The sequence below is a fragment of the Mesoplodon densirostris genome, chromosome 18 (genome assembly GCF_025265405.1).
Source record: "Mesoplodon densirostris isolate mMesDen1 chromosome 18, mMesDen1 primary haplotype, whole genome shotgun sequence".
Taxonomy (NCBI): Eukaryota; Metazoa; Chordata; class Mammalia; order Artiodactyla; family Ziphiidae; genus Mesoplodon; species Mesoplodon densirostris.
The window spans coordinates 9,228,115-9,244,804 of record NC_082678.1 but is presented as its reverse complement, the minus strand read 5'-3'; the positions used below and the strand labels follow the sequence as shown (position 1 = coordinate 9,244,804).

The 16,690-nt window shown below is 56.8% G+C and overlaps 1 protein-coding gene across 1 annotated transcript in view; it reads right to left on the bottom strand.

Moving 5' to 3' along the window:
- WNT3 (Wnt family member 3) overlaps positions 1 to 8,619 on the bottom strand; it is a 43,598-nt gene extending 34,979 nt beyond the window's left edge. The window contains exon 1 of the mRNA XM_060082385.1: positions 8,540 to 8,619. Coding sequence (XP_059938368.1) covers positions 8,540 to 8,619 — 80 coding nt within the window. The remainder of the gene's footprint in view (positions 1 to 8,539) is intronic.
- Between the last annotated feature and the right edge of the window lie 8,071 nt (positions 8,620 to 16,690).

The following is a 16,690-nucleotide window of genomic DNA, read 5'->3' as shown; positions in this document are numbered from 1 at the left end:
TGGCCCAGCTGGCTCTGGCAGATAAGTGGGACTGTGTGCCCAGGGGCAGGGTGCTTGGTCCTGTTGCTCCCATCCCCCTCGCCACCCGAGAGAGAGAGAGAGAGAGAGAGAGAGAGAGAGAGAGAGAGAGAGAGAGAGAGAGAAAGACACACACACACACACACACACACGCACATGCACACACACACACACACACACACACACACACACACGGTCCTTCCTGTTTTTCCAGCCTAGCTTGAGTGAATGGTTTCCCAGTTTGCTGGTCCCCATCCAGGTGATTAGGATTTCCTGGTGGCCACAGACCTCAGAAGAGCCCCTTCCAGCTCCTAGCCCTTTACCCTTACTCCTCCTCACCTCTACTCGCATCCCCCACCACTGTGTCCCTGCTTAGAAATCCTACCCCTGGCTAAGCCCAGGTCAGTCCTGTGATCTCTGCACTAGTTCGGGTGAACCTGGCCATGCCCTGTGGCCACTTGACCTCTGACCTCTGCTCCCTCCCCTCGGTGTCCCCCACTGAACCTCAAGACCCCCTCAGGAAGGAGCTGAGAACTCCCCTGTCCAGCTCCCATTCCTTCCTCCTCTGCTGGAAATACCAAATCTCAAGCTCAAAGACTCAGAGAGTCCTGCCAGGTCCATCCTCAGCACCCTTTGACTAGGGGCTGGCTCTTACTCCTCTTTTCTGGTAGGGCCAGCAATGATAGAGAGCTTCTCTGGAAAGAACTTGATGTTTCTCAAGGGCTTTTATAAAGATTATTTCTCTGATGCTCTTAACAGCCTTCTCGTGGCCCATTTTGCAGATGAGAAAACCGAAGCCTGGGGAGGTTAGAGACTCATCCATGATCTCACAGCTGTTTGAGTATAAAGTTTGGGGCTCAGTCCTCCCCACCCTGCCCTGAGGTCAGCTCTCAGTGACTGCCCCCAGCCACTAACCAGACACAGATAATCCGAATAGCTGGAAGTCCAAGGCCAGCAGCTTCTTCAACTCCCCTATTTACTGAGTCAAGAACAGTGAAGGGACTTGCCTAATGTCACACTGCAACCAGTGGCAGAGCCGGGTCTCAGGTCTCCTAACTCCCTGCCCAGAAACCTCCCACCACCCCACACTGCCCCCTCTTGTCTCCCAACATACTTCCCCTAGATGTATGGGTGTGCCTGACATTTCTGGAATTCACTCCACACACATAATGAGGCCATTTTGAGAAGGCTTGCCTCAGGGGGAACCAGAGAGCTGTCTAGTGTCCCCATCCTGACCCCTGCCAACTCCTCCCGGCTGTGCACGCTAAATAGACTCCATCGGCCTGGGCTTCCCTACCCCCTGCCCCCGACACACCTTGCTGGCCTCAAGAACTAGAGGCGGAGTTTGGGGGTTTCAAAGCCGTGATGGAGGCTGCATGGGAACTAAGAAACAGTGGAGAGATGTCAGGCTGGTTGCCGCACGGGTCAGTGTTCATAGAGGGAACCCAGACATCACCACAGCCAGTAACCGACAGAACGGGGACTGCTTGTTAGCAGCACAGAAGTGATTTTAGCTTTAGCAGTTGAATTGTGGCGACTCCCTGAGACATTAGTTTAATGTGAGGATAGGAAAGTTTCTCTCCCTCCGATGCAAGGCTGACCCTGCCTGGAGAACCTTCTGGATCTAAGGCGGCCACTGTGCCACGTACCACAGGTTGCCTAACGCCAAAGAACTGGGTTTTCATCTCTGAGCACAGAGCCAGATCCCCAGGCCCCAGCCCACTGAGAACCAAGCAACAGAAAAGGAGTCAACTTGAAGGGAGAACGCTGAAGCAGCTGTAGGATAGGCCACTGGGGGGAAAGTATGGGGTTGCACCCTCAGGAAGATTCTAGAAACCCTCTGCCCAGGTGGGTTAGCTATTCACTTGCCCAGGAGCAGGGAGGAGACCAAGTGATCTTCCTGAGGCAGTCCTGTTTTCCAGCCCCCTCTGCAGCCCAGACTCCCCTGCAGGAGTCCCAGGAGCTGGGACTCCGGCATCTTCCCTTTTTCTCCACCCCCTTGACCCCCAGAAGCTCTTCCTGGCCCCCGGCCTAGTCTCTCATTGAGAACAGGGAATTCCCTCTCTAGCAGCATGAGACCAAGGGACCCTGCTTGGAGCTGGGGCAGCCACAGGGACAAGATCTGGAGGGGGAGGGGGGAGAAGGTGCTCCCCCGCTGCTGTCCTACTCATACCTCCACCCCCCGAAGAATGTAATTAAGCGGCAGGCCTCTGCCAGGAGCCAAGCTTTCTGCCTTCCGTCTATAAATCACCTTCTGAATCATCTCTCAGCTCCTGGAGGAGTAACTTCTGCTCGGGCTGCTCCAGGCGGCCCCAGTGCCACTCCCCCCCCTCCCAACCCCCCTGCCGTGAACCTGCCTCCCCTACCCCTCCCTGGCCTAGCCCAAGGTGGCTCAGCTGGAAATGGCAGTGGCTGCAAGCGTCCAGCAAACTGTAGGATGGGAGGAGGGTTAGGGGAGACTACACCCTCCTACCTCCTCTCTACCCACCCCTTTCCTGGGCAGGCAAACAGCTGAGCTTAGGTTAGCCTAGCCTAACTTCCTCAGGTTAAGTATAAAGCCACAGGCTCATGGTCACCAGTACCAAGTATAACGGGGCAAGCTGGCTCTGAGGATAAGGAGAAAACAGAGCCAGGTGGGGCCAACCTGGGAGGACTTCTTGGAAGAGGCAAGTTTAGATCCAGGACTTAAAGGAGCCAAAATAGCTTGCACACAGGGGGTGAAAATAATACGTATATAGTACTTCCGGTATGCCAGACATTATTTAGGGAGCTTTACGTGTACTCACTCATTTAATCTTCACAACGACCCTGTGAGGTAGAAACAGTCACTGTTCTCATTTTACAGATGGGGAAACTGAGGCTCGGAAAGGTGAACTTGCCCTAGGTTACCCAGCGTGTGAACGTGAATGCAGGCAGCCTGGCTCCAGAGGAACGTTGAGTGTTTGGAGAAAATGAGGTTTGGGGGTGCAAGCAGGCAGGCCTGGCAGTAGTGGAGCAGCCAGCTTTGGGATGTAGGTCAGATGGGGCTGCAGAGCGAAAGGGCTGGGCTGCTTAAGGCAGGCTCTGACTGTCTGAATGGCGAGGGAGGGTTGGGGGAGATAGGCTCCCGGGGGTAGTGGCACTGGGGCCACCTGGAGCTCCCTGCTTCACAGTCCTGAAGCAGCTCCCTGTCATAGCCCTGTAGACTCCAAGAGGCAGAAGGCATCCCTCAGGCTGCTCAAGAAAAATGAAGCCCAGACGGAGGACGGGGCTTAAAGCACAGAAGAGGAAAGGGACTCATCCTGGGTCACACAGCCAGTCCCTGGTAAACTGCACACCCAGACACAGGTCTCTCCACACAAGCTCTACCCATTTCCTGGCACACAAGTAACACAAATGTGTAGATGTAGCATCAGGATGGCACTAACCTTTGAGGAAGTGGTTAGGCTCACCTCCTCCCCCAGCTAGGGATAGGGAGTAGAGAATGTCCTTTCCCTCCTTGGTGGCTTTAGAAGGATTCTGTGGCTCATGGCAGGGTGGGCAGAAAAGGCTAGAAGACCAGGTCCTCCTCAACCCCTGGGCTGACCACATGCTGAAGCCAGAAAGGTCTTCATTTTTCCCACGCTCCCTGGAAGGGTCCGATAGCTACATCCTCCTCTGAGAAGAGTCACCTCTCCTGCCCCAACCCCAAGCTCCTTGTCTCCTGCCCAGACCCAGGAGAGACCTAGTCAAAGCCTAGAGAAGACCCCAAGCTCATAGCTCCCTTTGCCCGCTTCGTGTCCATAACACCTTCTCCATCCTACATCTGCCTGAGTACCATTCAAGTTTGTTAGCATTAAGTTCTGTAGTGGGAAGGGTGGGAGATACCTGCTTGGCTGAGTCTATTCTTTGGGGATTTCCACTTAGGGCCCTCTCTGTCTGCCTCAGTTTCTCCACCTAAACCAGTGATTGAGCAAGCACCCAGATGCCAGAGGGTGTGGGTACTGGCAGGGCCTGGCCGGGTTTGCCACTGGGAAAGCTGCAGGAAGCGGGGGGAGCGTGCCCACTAAAGGCCTTGGCACTGAAGTCCAGCTCCTGCCTCTTTGGACCTCCCCCCAAAGTTCCTTCCACCAGGCAGCTGTCCCAGGCCCTTCCCAGACCAGAGGCCCTCAGGATACCTGGGGTGAGGGAGATGCTCAGGGCCCAGATACTACCCATCCCTCACCTCATGGCCACAGAGCTGTTGATAAAATGCTCTGAGATTCTGGGAGAATTTTCCCCGATTGTTACCCCTGCCCACCCCCCATACCTCCCCCCCCCATATTAAAGCAGCTTCTTCCAAGAACATAACTCAGCTCCAGGCTCCTGGTATTCTAGTAACATTTGACCTGCGTTTTGTCGTTGTTGCTGTTTGTTTGTTTGTTTTGTTTTTGTTTTTGTTTTTGTTTTTTAGGGAAAATGTGGTCCCATCAGAAGACAAACAGATCAGCAACCAATTCTGCTCCCTTTGGACAGCAAGCCCCGCCCACAGTGGGGGGTGGGGTGGGCAGGAGGGCTGTTAACTCACTTCCAAGAGACCTGGATTAATTTCCCCACCACATCCCCCCAGGGTAAGGCCTGCCCTGGAAGGGAGAGACCACCCGGTTAAAGCCTGGCCATCCGATCTGGTATCTGCCCATCTGTCTGTCTGTCTGTCTGTGGGATCAACAGCCTCCAGCCAGCTCAGCTCCTCGCCAGCCCCAGCCCCAGCCAGCTGTAATTCTTGCCTGTTACAAGTGTTAACACCTGGCCTGGGGCCTTCCTCCCCCGCCCCGCGTCTCCAGGTGCCTCCCTGGGCCCAGCCCACTGACCCCCACGGGGTTTGACTGAACATGTTCACAGGCCTCTGAACGGCGGGTGGAGGTGGGAGTGGGTGGGGGAGGCAGCGGGACATCGGACAGATGGGGAAACTGAGGCAGGGCTTAGGGCAAGCGCTCGAGTGGGGAAATGGCTCCCCGGATGGCGGAGAGAGAACCCAACTGTGATCGCCCAGCTCCCTGTCCTTGACTCCTGCGGAGCACTTTCACCCGAGCTGTGAAGCAGGAGCAGGCGGGTGATTCCTGAGTAAAGGAAACAGAGACCCGGAGGGATGGGTCCCACAGAGGTGGGCTCCCGACCCCCAGCACAGGCCCCTTCCATCAGGGCCTCTGCCTCTGGAATGCAGCAGGCACTAGGCTGGGCCCTAATAAGATCGTTCATTTTTCCCCCAGGAAGGAGAAGAAAGACAAGTTCCTCGACCAGGCGCTAACCGGGACTGACAAGGAGAATTATAGAAGTCAGTGGTGCTGCCATTGCTTCCTGTCCCAGCTCCGCCAGTACCTGGCTGCGAGGCCCTGGAACACGTCTCTTCCTTCCATGAGCCTCTGTCTGAGGCCCCTTGTAGCTCAGGCTTCTGGTCTACCTTCTCTCAGGGCTGGGGCCTGAGCAGGGCAGAACGCTTGGGATGGGGGTGCCCCCTCCTTGAGGGGTGACACGGGCAGAAATCCCAGCTGGACTATTTCCCCCTAAAGTCTCTCCTAGGGAATGTGTGAGCTGGCAGGGCCAAAGAGGGCAGGCCATCATGGGCTAAAGAACTGGAATCTGGCTGTCCTGGGGGGCAGAGTAGGAATAGGAATCTGAGGCCCGTCTACTCTACTGTCCCTGTCCCAGCCTTGGCCCCCTGACCCGGCCCTGAGAACATGACACCCACCACCCTAGCTCCAAGACCAAAGACAAACGGTATAAGACGGGAGGGCTGGTGACCATAGTCCTCAGACAGACAGGATGAGCTTGTGCCAAAGAAGGCTCTGCGCCATCCCCCTTCCCCATGCTGCCCAGCCCCGGATCCCAGGTCACTGTGGCCCTTGCAGCTTCCTCATTAGACCCTTGTCTGTGTCTGCTGGACTGTCCCTCCAGGACCATGGATGCCCACCAAGCACCCAAGTTTGGGATGTCATTCACACTCACAGGTCATATGTCTGCAAACATATCCATAGCCATGGGTCCAGCCATGGTCACTAGCACTTGAGGACAGGGTCACAGGCAAACTCAGACATAGCCCTCACCACACTCATACAATCAGGTCATGGCCATGAGCACTGATATCCATGCACAAAGACATCTGTGGAGCTTTCCCCTTATACAATCATGAAGACACGTGCACGCATGCATGCGCGTGCATGCGTGCAGACGCACACACACACCACTCACATGCCTGGTCATGAACATAGTCATGTGGTGTCATAAGCAGACACAGGTGCTGACCTTTACATGGGCATAGATACTTCTAGACTTTCTCTGTCTCATACACATACACACACACTCACATAGAATCAGCCACTTGCTGACACTTGTGTGCAGATACACAGTACACCCTGTCACGGGCCATGGAACCCTCAGGCACATCTCACACAAGTTCACGTCCACAGTCATCCAGTTGCAGGCACGGACACTCCTTCACACAGAGGCACACTAGTGTACAGATGACACTCCTTAGGGTCACAGACCTACACACACACACACACATACACACACACACACTGCTCAGACAAAGCAGCATCCCTGTCCCCGCCAACCCCAAACAAGCCATGTGTCCAGCGTTATGTTAGGGCCAATGTCCTGGCTTTCCAGGTTTTTCCAGCATCTTCCTATTGGGTGGTCCCTATCGGGATGCTCCCCAATACATCATTACACAGCAGACCCCCCCCCCCAGCCACCAGCATTGACCCAGGAAGTGCTCTTGTCCAGTTCATAGGATAGGGGAAGCTGGTCTTCCCCCCTTGGTTCCTGCAGCCTATGGGGCTCCAAGCCCTCTCTTCCCACCCTCCCCGCCCACCCCCAAGGTCCCTGTGAAAGAAGAGAACAGCATGGCCTTGGGCAGGGGATGGGAAGAGGGTCGGGAAGGGCCAGTGGGGCAGGATCGGTTTCTGCAGCAGCCTTCCTCGCAACTGGCAAAGCCCCCAACCTGGCATCTCTGGCTGCCCCGGCCACCCTGGGGACTTCTTTATGTACAGGAGGCCTCAGGCCAGCCCATCGCCACGGGGAAGGAAGGGCTGGGCAGAAGAAAGACTTCCCCTTGGACGTCTGTCCTGGGAGCAACTCTCAGTACCCTCTAAATGGAGACCCTTGGCCATGCCCTGCTCTTACTCCCATCCTGATCCCCCCCAACACCCAGACACCAATGCTGCCACCCCCAAACAGCTGCAGGCAGCCTCGGGGTGTGGCCCCACATCTCCTTTCTCTGCTCCCCCTATCCCAAGCTGGGCAAAGGGTGGTTAAGGGAAAGGGGGACACGCAGGTGGCACTCCTCTGTGACTTTCATTCCGGGGCCACAGTCCCTCTGCTAACTCACAGATCCCAAATGCTTCCTCGTCACCTTCCACCCCCCACCCCCTGGCCGAGCCTCTCCTACATCCAGGAGGGGAAGATTCTTTAATTAAAGTTTTCCGGAATGCAGGGGGCTGGAGACTGAGGAGAGGCGGGGTGTAATTTAGAGAACTGGTTTCAGTGTGTCTTTCCCCTCTGGCCTCTGGGACCTGCTGGGTGTCGATGAGGCCGCTTGGAAAACAAGGGGACTCCCTGGAACTGGGGCTCCCAAAGGGCTGTTTATTCCACGGCCAGTTCCCCCATACACGCACAACCCCCCACCCGGCCCCCGCCAAAACACCGCGCCTGGTTTCCCAGCCTTATTTACTAAAAATGTCTTTTGTATCCACATTTCTCGGGGACGGGGATCCTCCTCTCCCGCTCTCCCTTTCTCCTCGGTCCTCGGGTTTTTCCAAAAGGAACGAATTTGACATGGAGAATTGGGTTTTTGGTCAAAGAACAAACCCACCCCCTCCCAAACAACTACATTTTCAAGAAGCCCCGCTTTTGCCAGGATGGACAAGCAAGAAATGAATTAAATCTGAATTCAATGGCATCTCGGATCAGCAAATACCATATTCACTTCTGAGGCTCCAGATTAATCTAGAGCAGAGTGGGGAGAATCTGATGAAATCCACCCCCCACTACCCGGCCCCGGGGGATCCCTGAAGCGATTGGGGTCTAAAATATGAAGGCACAGGGGGGTTATTGTGGGGAAATCTCCTGATGGAGGCGCCGGAGGAGGTGAGGGTGGCAATGAAGGAACAGGATGGTTTTGCCCATGAAGACCCCAAAATGGAGAAGAGCGGTGGCTGGGCCCCAGGGACGTCGCTGGGTTTCCAGAAAGCCCACTGCCAGCAAATGGAGGGTCTTCGGGGCCCCCAGATTGGGACGGGCGGAGGGTTAGCATCTAAGAATAAGAGACCTTCTGAGACGGGGAAAGTCCTCCAGCCTCTGCATCGAGTAGCAGGGAAAATGGTGATTATCAGAGAAGCCAGGAGTTAGATTCTGAAGGCGACACCAGCAGAAAATCCAGGGAGGTGGGCGAGTCGGGGTGCTGGAGGGAGGTAAGAAGAAAGGAGCCCCAGCCCTGCCGCAGCCCACCCCCAGCTAGCGCCCCCCACCTCCCTGGAGCTCCGCGGAGAAATCTGGCCGCGGGCAGATAAGAGGCGAGTCTTACCACCAAATTGGGTAGCCGGCGAGGACCCTGGTGCCACAGAGCAGGAGGCCGAGGAGCAGCCCGAGCAGGTGGGGCTCCATTAGAAGCGGCGCCGAGGAGGAAGTTTGCCCGCGACCATGAAGAGGGGGAGCGACGCCCCCAATAGTTGGAACAAAGTCCACTTGAGATTGGAAATGACTTTCGGGCTTGTCAGAAGCGCACCTCCACCCGCAGCTGCCCCCCTCCCGAGCCCAGCGCGGAGCAGCCGGGTTTGAGGATGTCAGCGAGCAGCCAATCAGCGCCCGCGGCCTAAGGTAAGAGATGAGTCTGTAGTTCAGCCTGTCAATCACGCGCCCCTCCCGCCCGGCCCACGAGTCGGGCTCCGGGAAGGGCATCGCCCAGCAAACTTGGGCAAAGCCCGCACCCCGGACACAGTGGGAACTTGGGGGGACACGACACGTTGGACCCTCTGCTGGCGCGGGACCGCCGCCGCCCCCCCGCCAGCCAGGTTTAGGGAGCCGGGGCTGTGACTGGGGCGTTCACGTGGTGCCAGGTTGGCGTGGGTATTGATGGGTGGCTCCTTTTCTCTCGGGAGACCGTGACCTCTTGGGACTTGGGCCTACGAGGAATCGAGAGTAGAAAGCGCAGGGATGTTTCCAGAAGCTTCGCTCGGGCAGGACAGGATCCGAGGGTCTCGGAGGGGGTTGGAAAATGCTACCCCTCCCAGCCTCCCGAGCCCGCGAGCGGACCGGCCACGCGACCCAGCCGCGGGAGGTCGCTTCCCGGGTATCCGAGAGGCGCGCAGAAGGGTCCGCGGAGGCTCGAAGGTCTGGCTGCGGGCGGCGCCGGGGGACAGAGCCGAGTGTCATTTGAGTCTTTTGTCAGGGATCAGATCTGTATCGGGACCTCCTGCTGCCTGTGCATTTCCTGCAACTGACACCAGCGGCCAGTTGCATTTCCTGCGCTGGGAGCCGGGTCACTTTCTCCTCCTAGAGGGGTTCAGGCCCGGCCTCAAGCTCAGGTCAGAAGGACGACCCGCGGTCCCATTTGGATCTTGTGGATGAACAGTTTGGGGCGCGTGAAACGCAGTAGCCCCAATAGGGAGCAGCTGGGGTCCTCGGAGGACCTCCTTGCCATCGAGACCCCCTTCCCTGCCCAACTCTCCTGCCTGAGGCCCTGGGCTCCAACCTGGGGTTTGGTGATAACGTCCCCCTTTCCTGTGTGGACACCAAATGTATCCAAATACCCCACCCCTCGCCATAGGAAAAAAGTCCTTCCAAGGCCTCAGTGGGTTCTTTCTCTCTTCTCCCTCTCCAGAGTCAAGGAATTAGATCTGCCCTTAAGTGGTGCTGAGACTGAAGCCAGATTTGGGGGCCTTGACCCCTGTCACCTGGGCACCTGCCCCCCAACCCTGCTCCCAGGCCACTCAAGGCCCCCAGAGGCACCCCAGGCAAGGGATGGGTGCTGGAGCATCATCCCTGGGCCTGGGGCAAAGAAAGCAAGGGCAGTAAGAGGGATTGAGGGCAGTGACTCCCAGAACTGTGACAGAAAGGGCAGCAAATGAGCTGACCCCCCGTGCTGCGAGGCTGGGAGTGGCAGGCCCTCTGCCAGATGGGGGCATGGCTGGAGGAAGTCCACGCCAGGGCCAGACATTCCTAGCCTTTGATCTGGGCCACCCGTGCCCATAGCTTGAACCCACTGCCCCTGCCCATCCCGAGAGCCCTCTCCGCACGAGGCTGTGATGGGCGCGGGGAGCTTGGAAAACTGGCCCGGGGGCATCAAGGGTCGGGAGAGCCGCCTGGGCTTGTCACAGCTTCTGCCGCGTTCCTAGCCCGGTGTTCAACTGGAAGGGGGGTGGGGGGGAGATGAAAGAGAGGAGGGGAGGGAAGGGGAGAAAAGGGAGAGACAGAGTAGTGAAAAGAGAGAGAGAGCACTAGCGAGGGCCTGAGAGAGAAAGAGAGAGAGAGAGGAGAGGGAGGGGAGACTAGCAGAGGGAGCCCAAGGAGAAAGAAGGGGAAGAAAAGGGGAGGGAGAGGCAGAGATGGGGAAAGGTGAACGAGGCGAAGAGAAAACCCCAACCTGCCCTGGACAGTGGACGGGGTGGAGGCTGCAGAGGTGGGGACCTTCAGAGATGGCCCCGTGGCGGGCTGACTCTGGTGTGCCGTATTTCTGATTCACCTGGAAAGGGGGTTGTGGAGGATTTGCCATTTTCCCTGACTGCGGAGCCTCAGGGCCCCGACTCTAGGGGTAGAGAGCCCTCCACACACACCCTAAGTCCTACCCGGAGCTCTGTCCTCCCCAGTGGGGGCTCTCAGCTGGTTTTCTGATCAGACGTGCCCGCTGGAACTCCAATCCTGCCTGTCAGTTTGGGGGGCTCTGGAGCCCCACAGTCGTCTTTCTGAGAGCTGAGGAGGGCTACCCTTCCCTGGCCACCAAGACACCACTGCAGATTCAGGGTGGGGCATGGACTAGATGACCTCTTCGGGGTCATTTCTGGGTCCCCAAATTCCATAGGTGCCAGCCTGGGAGGTGGGGGCAGGAGATGCCCGAGGCTACAGGTGGGGTGGGGGTTGGCTTGCCCGGCCAGTGGCCCTGGGCTGCGTAGGCAAGGCTGGCCATTCCCTGAAGGGATGCGTATATCCTGATGCCTTCTCCAGGCAGCCTGGGAGCACCCGGAGACCCCGGTCCTGAGCATGTGGCAGAGAATGGAAGAGAGACAGGGACACAAGTGGGTGGTAGGGTGGAGTCCCGGACTTTTGCTAGCCTCACACTGAGGAAGTGAAGGAGAGGACTGGAGGGGCGATGTGGGAACCTGCTAGCGGCCGGGCAAGGCGCCCTGGAGAATGGAAACTGTGTGGGGATTTCCCCCCATTTGAAAGCTCCCCAGAGGAGGGGATTCCTGAGCCCTTTCCCTCCCCTGCCAGGTGTCCTTCCTTCAACACAGGCTTAATTTCCTTCCTCCTGCCGGCCCAACGCTGCCGGTGGGAACACAGGAATGGTCCCTGCCCGGGAGGGGGAGGGCACCCCAGAGCCACGTGTCACGAACGGAAACGCCCTCTCTCATGGGCACCCGAACCGCACGAAGGGTTGCACGCGGTGGGGAAAGGGTTAAGTTCACTCCAAGGCCAGCCAGGGCGGGTGAGGTGGAGGCTCCCGGGCGTTGGACCCCGAGGCCTCCGCCTGAGTGGGAGGGTGGCCTCTTGAAAGGGACCTGGGGGCTGAGGGGTGGCACGTGGGAAGCACTCTGTGTTGTGTGTGTGTGTCCGGGACCTCAGACCGACCGAGTGACTGCCCATCTGCATCGCACCTCCACCTCTCTAGCTGCCCCGAGGTTCCCTTTGACGTGCGCTGCCCCGGGGCAAGCAGTCGGCCGCTGTGTATTCAGCGCCGCCCAACCGGGTCCCCTGCGGAGGCACCGCCGAGACAAAGGACGGGGCGGCCTTGTCCCCGCCCGCAGCGGGCTACCCGTCTATCGTGGGGAGGGAGGAGGAGGACATCTTCGATCCAGCGCTGTGCGCTTCACTTTTGCTCGAAACTTGCCCGAAGGCTGCTGGGGCCCAGGAGCCGGGAGCCCAGACCAGCCTGGGGAGGGTGAAGGGAGAAGGCAAAGCTGCTGCGGGCGGGGGAAGCAGCAAGTGCGGAAGGTCTGCAACCTCGCGACTCCCGCGGGGAACAGCATGAAGGGGGCGCGTGGGAGCTCCCTCCACGGACTCCGACCGAGAGAGGGGCTTTTAACTTTACCCCAAGAGCTACAGGAGCCGCAGAATGGTTTCAAGCGAGGTTCTCCTTGGAGGCCACTAGAAAGAAAGCTAGACAACCGAAGAGGGCAACCAGGAGGCAGGTGGTCCATAGCGTGGGTGGTGGCGCAGAAATTAATCAAACGAGATTTCTTTAAACCGCCCAGTGTAGAAGCAGCGTCCTGGAAATGCCGGAAGCGTGCACTGGGTAAGCACATAGGTGAGCAACAAACGCCAAGCGAACGCACAAAGGCGCCCCGGCGCCTGCCAGCCTCTCGGTCTCCCGGCCCCGGCGCGCCCCCTGGCGGCGGTGCTGATAATAAGGCAGGAAGTCTGCAGGCGAGGAAGGTGGCCCCGCCCCGCCCCCGCCCCCGCGGGCTGGGAGTCGGAGCCTTTGTCGGTGAGCAACCCGGATCTTTGGGGATCCCGGTTAAGTAGGCATCCTCGTGAGTGAATGCCTTTAATCTACTTCGCAATCCCCGAGCTTAGCTGGGGATAAGGTGTGCGTGGCTTCAGGCTCCCCTCTCCTCCCCACCCAGGTGTCTCCCCTGGGAGAGTGGGCCGCGCCACAGACGCAGGACGCCTGAGACGCGGGGGCGGGCGCGGGAGGGGTGATGTGAGGCCCCGGGCTCCCACTCCTGGGCACCATCAGGCGGGTTCCGTGCGGCTGCCTCCACCTTGTGTCGAGACCACGGAAGGCTGCAAATGGCAGGGTGATGTCACTGAGTCCTTCCTGGCCTGGCCCACCAGCACCCCAAGATCACAGGTGCCACCTGTGGGGCGGTAAGGGGTTTTCCCTGTCCCAGTAGGTCCTCCTGTCTTAGTCATCTCTAGTTCCCCAAGGGCATTTTGGAAAGGGATTTGGGGTCAAAGTCCTTTAGAAGGGAGGGAACAACAGAAAAAATGGGCTGGGGGCACCCCTGGCCAGCTGCCTGTTATCTCTGAGCCTCCTCTGTGCCATCCGAGGTGGAGACAATACTTTATATCTCACAGGGAGTTGTCAGCGTTCAGAACGCCAGACCGAGGACGGCGAATAATAAATACTGGGTTTCTTTCTTCTCCTCTTAGGGGCTGAGGAGTCAGTGGCTGTCTTGGGTTGCGCTTTCTGCTCCTGTCAGCCTCAGCTAAGCAGGTCCTCAGGCGCCCAGGAGCCTCTGCCAGAAGGATTTGTTCAGCAAAATCTTGTTTGACACCCCAACTCGAGACCCACCTCAAAACCTCCTTTTCGGCGAGACCCTCAGCCCCATCCTCCTAGCTGCTCCCCCACCTTGTCCCTCTGGGCCTCTTATTCCACTTTACTTTTCTGCATAGCCCTGCACACGGACCTTATATTTCGTATATTCCATATTGAATGTGTCTGTTAAGTTGCCCATTGAATGCTGTCTCTTTCCTCCTCTAAAATCTCAGTTCTGCAGAAGGCCCAACACCCAGTGCAGGATCTGGCACAGAGCAGGCCCCTTAGAAACGCTGCGGATGACTGGCTGAGGGGGTAAGGGGGGGTAGGCAGAGGCTGAGGCCTGAGAGGGGGGACCACTGTCTGAGGTCCTTGTGGCCCTTTGGGGTCCCCATCTTGAGATCTTGGCACCTAGAATTCGCCACTCCCCCCAGCTCCCCTACTCTGTTTTTGGCACCTGCTTCCCTTTCAGATGACACCTGCACTGCCCCAAGCGGGCTGAGATCAGGGGCTGGCAGCCTGTCGGGAAGTTACCACAACACGGGACACCTGGGGCTTGGTGGGCCTCGTGCTGCCAGCCCCCAGCTCTGCCCCCCTTTCCCTCCCCCACTTTCCGTTTCTTCCAACTCTTCGGTCTTTTTCCATCCTTCTTTAGTCTGCCTTTGCCTCCGAGCCCTGAGCCCACACCCAGACATGACGGGCCTGCCTGAGGCCTTGGGGCTCTAACCCAAGGTCCGTTCCTGCCCAGGGAACTGCTCCTTCTTTGAAGAAGTCGAGCCAGACCTCTACGTGGCTGCCTGTGCGTGGCTGACGTGGTTTCTCTTGGTCAGGGCTGCTGCTCCCAGTGTTCTTTCCATTCCCCAGTGGGTGGGACATAACCAGGAAGGGGAGCCCCAGATGCAACCCGGGAACCATCTCTGCTTTCTTCTGTCTCCAACCTCAGCCAAGCTGTGGCCCCCTTTCACCTGGGCTTCAGGGCAGGAAAGTGTTTCTGTTTTTCCCATCACCCACAAACGTATACTTTGCGCCTGCTGTGGGCAAAGCCTTAGGCCAAGCTCTGGGGGAGGAATGGTTCATCCTCAAGGGGACCCCAGGAGCACAGTAGGTGCTCTATGTGCACAGGGTCGGGGGATGGCTCATTCATTCAACACGTTTTCATAGAGCACAGGGTAAAGCGCTGATGACCAAAAACTGTCCAGGCCTTGCCATCTGTGGGAGAGACAGTCTTCCCACAGAAGATCAAATAAATATTTCCTTTAAACCAAGGTCAGAGCTGTGAAGATTCTTTTCATCTCAGGCGTCTTTGTGGGGAGACTTTTGTGGGGGCCCATTAGGGAGATGGGATAGAGCAAGCCTAATATTATCCTTGGAGATGACACAGAAATTTCTGGTCAAATCCTGGTTTGCACCCTCCAGAGTCCTGCCAGCTAATTATCTTCCCCACAAAACAATGCAGCCAGCAGCAGCCATTGCTGGAAACTCACATGGGCCCAACTATTGGCTCTGGGTCCAGGGAGCCTGGACGTGTGGATGTGGATCCAGTGGGCTTGCAGTGGAATCAGAGCTGCCCCACTAGCAGGTACCCAGGAACAGGTAGCCGTGGCTGGCACAGGTGTGGGCAAGTCCTTGGGCAGACCAGGGGCACCTGTCTGGCATTGTTCCACACCTGGCATAGCCCACCTCCTCTGCTCATTTGCCTTGGCTTCCAGGTTAAGGCCTGAATGGACTTTCATATTCTGTCTGGAGAGACCCTCTGTCTGAGTGGTGGTCTTAGAGCCCAGAACTCATGGCACCACCACAACCCCAATGAATCCGAGTGCTGCCTCTCAACTGTGTGACACTGGGCACATTACCTACCCTCTCTGAGCCTGTTTCCTCACCTGCAAAATGGGTATAATAACACCTGCTTCAAAGGGCTGTTGCTTGTTCAGAGGAGTGATTTCTGCAGTGTCAGAAATGGTACCTGGGACATGTTAAGTGATGGGTAAGTGCCCCTTCCATTCCTTTGTGACAGTCAGCTGCTCTTTCTTGAGCCTCTCAAAGGCAAATACTTCTATTTAGGCTGTAGTGTAGCTCACACTGCTGGTGGCCTCTTGCACCAGGCTGGCAAGGGTTCTCAGTTGGTTCTGACTCCCCAACCTGGCTCAGTGGTAAATTCTGATTCATCTAAGCCAATCATGGACACCCATTCCCCTTGCCAGGGATTTGTTTAAGGGCAGGCATGGGGCCCAGTTTAGGCTAATGAGACATGAGGGGAGGTCTGCTGGAGGGTACAAAAACTTTTCTGCCCTAAGTTTTCTGAGTCTCTTAAAATGATACTAAGACATGTCCCTTTTTCCTGTTTTTGGACATTATTGTGTCTGGGTGTGATGCCTGGAGCTGCAGCAGCCATTCTGTGCCATGAGGGAAGCTGCCTGAGGATGAGGCTGACTAGCAGAGGAAGAAGAGAAGAAAAAGAGAGAAAGAAACTGGGTCTCTGACACCACTGCTGACATATTAGCTGACCCCAGGGGAGTCCTGCCTCGGAAATTCTTGTTATGTGAAATAACATATTTTCCTTGTTGTTTAGGCTACTTCAGGCTGTTACTTGCACCCAAAGTCCTTCTAACTGAATTCTGTATCCTCCTGCCCATAGTGTCTGGCACAGGGCAGTTAGGTAAAGTGTTGTTAATTGACTTACAAATTGAGTTGCTTTAATTTAAGGGCTGGTTGGTTTTCTTTTTTTTGGTTTGGGGGTTTAGTCTGGTTGGGAATGAGGTTGCAATTGGAACCTGGAGCTGGGAGACTCACTCTGAGATGGCTTGGGGGAAGAAGGAAACAACAAAAGGGAAGGTGTGTAGGGTTGAGGTGGGGCTTAAAACTAATCCAGAATAGCGTTCCATCTGTTGTTGCCTTTGCCTTTTCCTTAAGAAACTGCAGCTTGACTGCTAATGGGTATAGAGTATCTTTTAGAGGTGATGAAATGTTCTGGAATTAGATAATGGTGATGTTTGCACAACTTACTGAATATACCAAAAGCCACTGAATGGTATACTGTAAAATGGTGGATTTCACGGTGTGCGAATTATATCTTCATTTTTAAAAAAAAGAAAAACAAGCTGCAGCAACTCCCCTGCCTTCCTTCCACACTCTCTCCTCCACCTGTGATCTCAGCCCTACAGTCGCTGGCCTCCTCAGGCTCCCCCCTCCCACACATCCATGCACCACTTTCTGAGGCTGCGCGGAGGGGCTGGCAGAAGACTCATCTGTGAACAGAGAGCT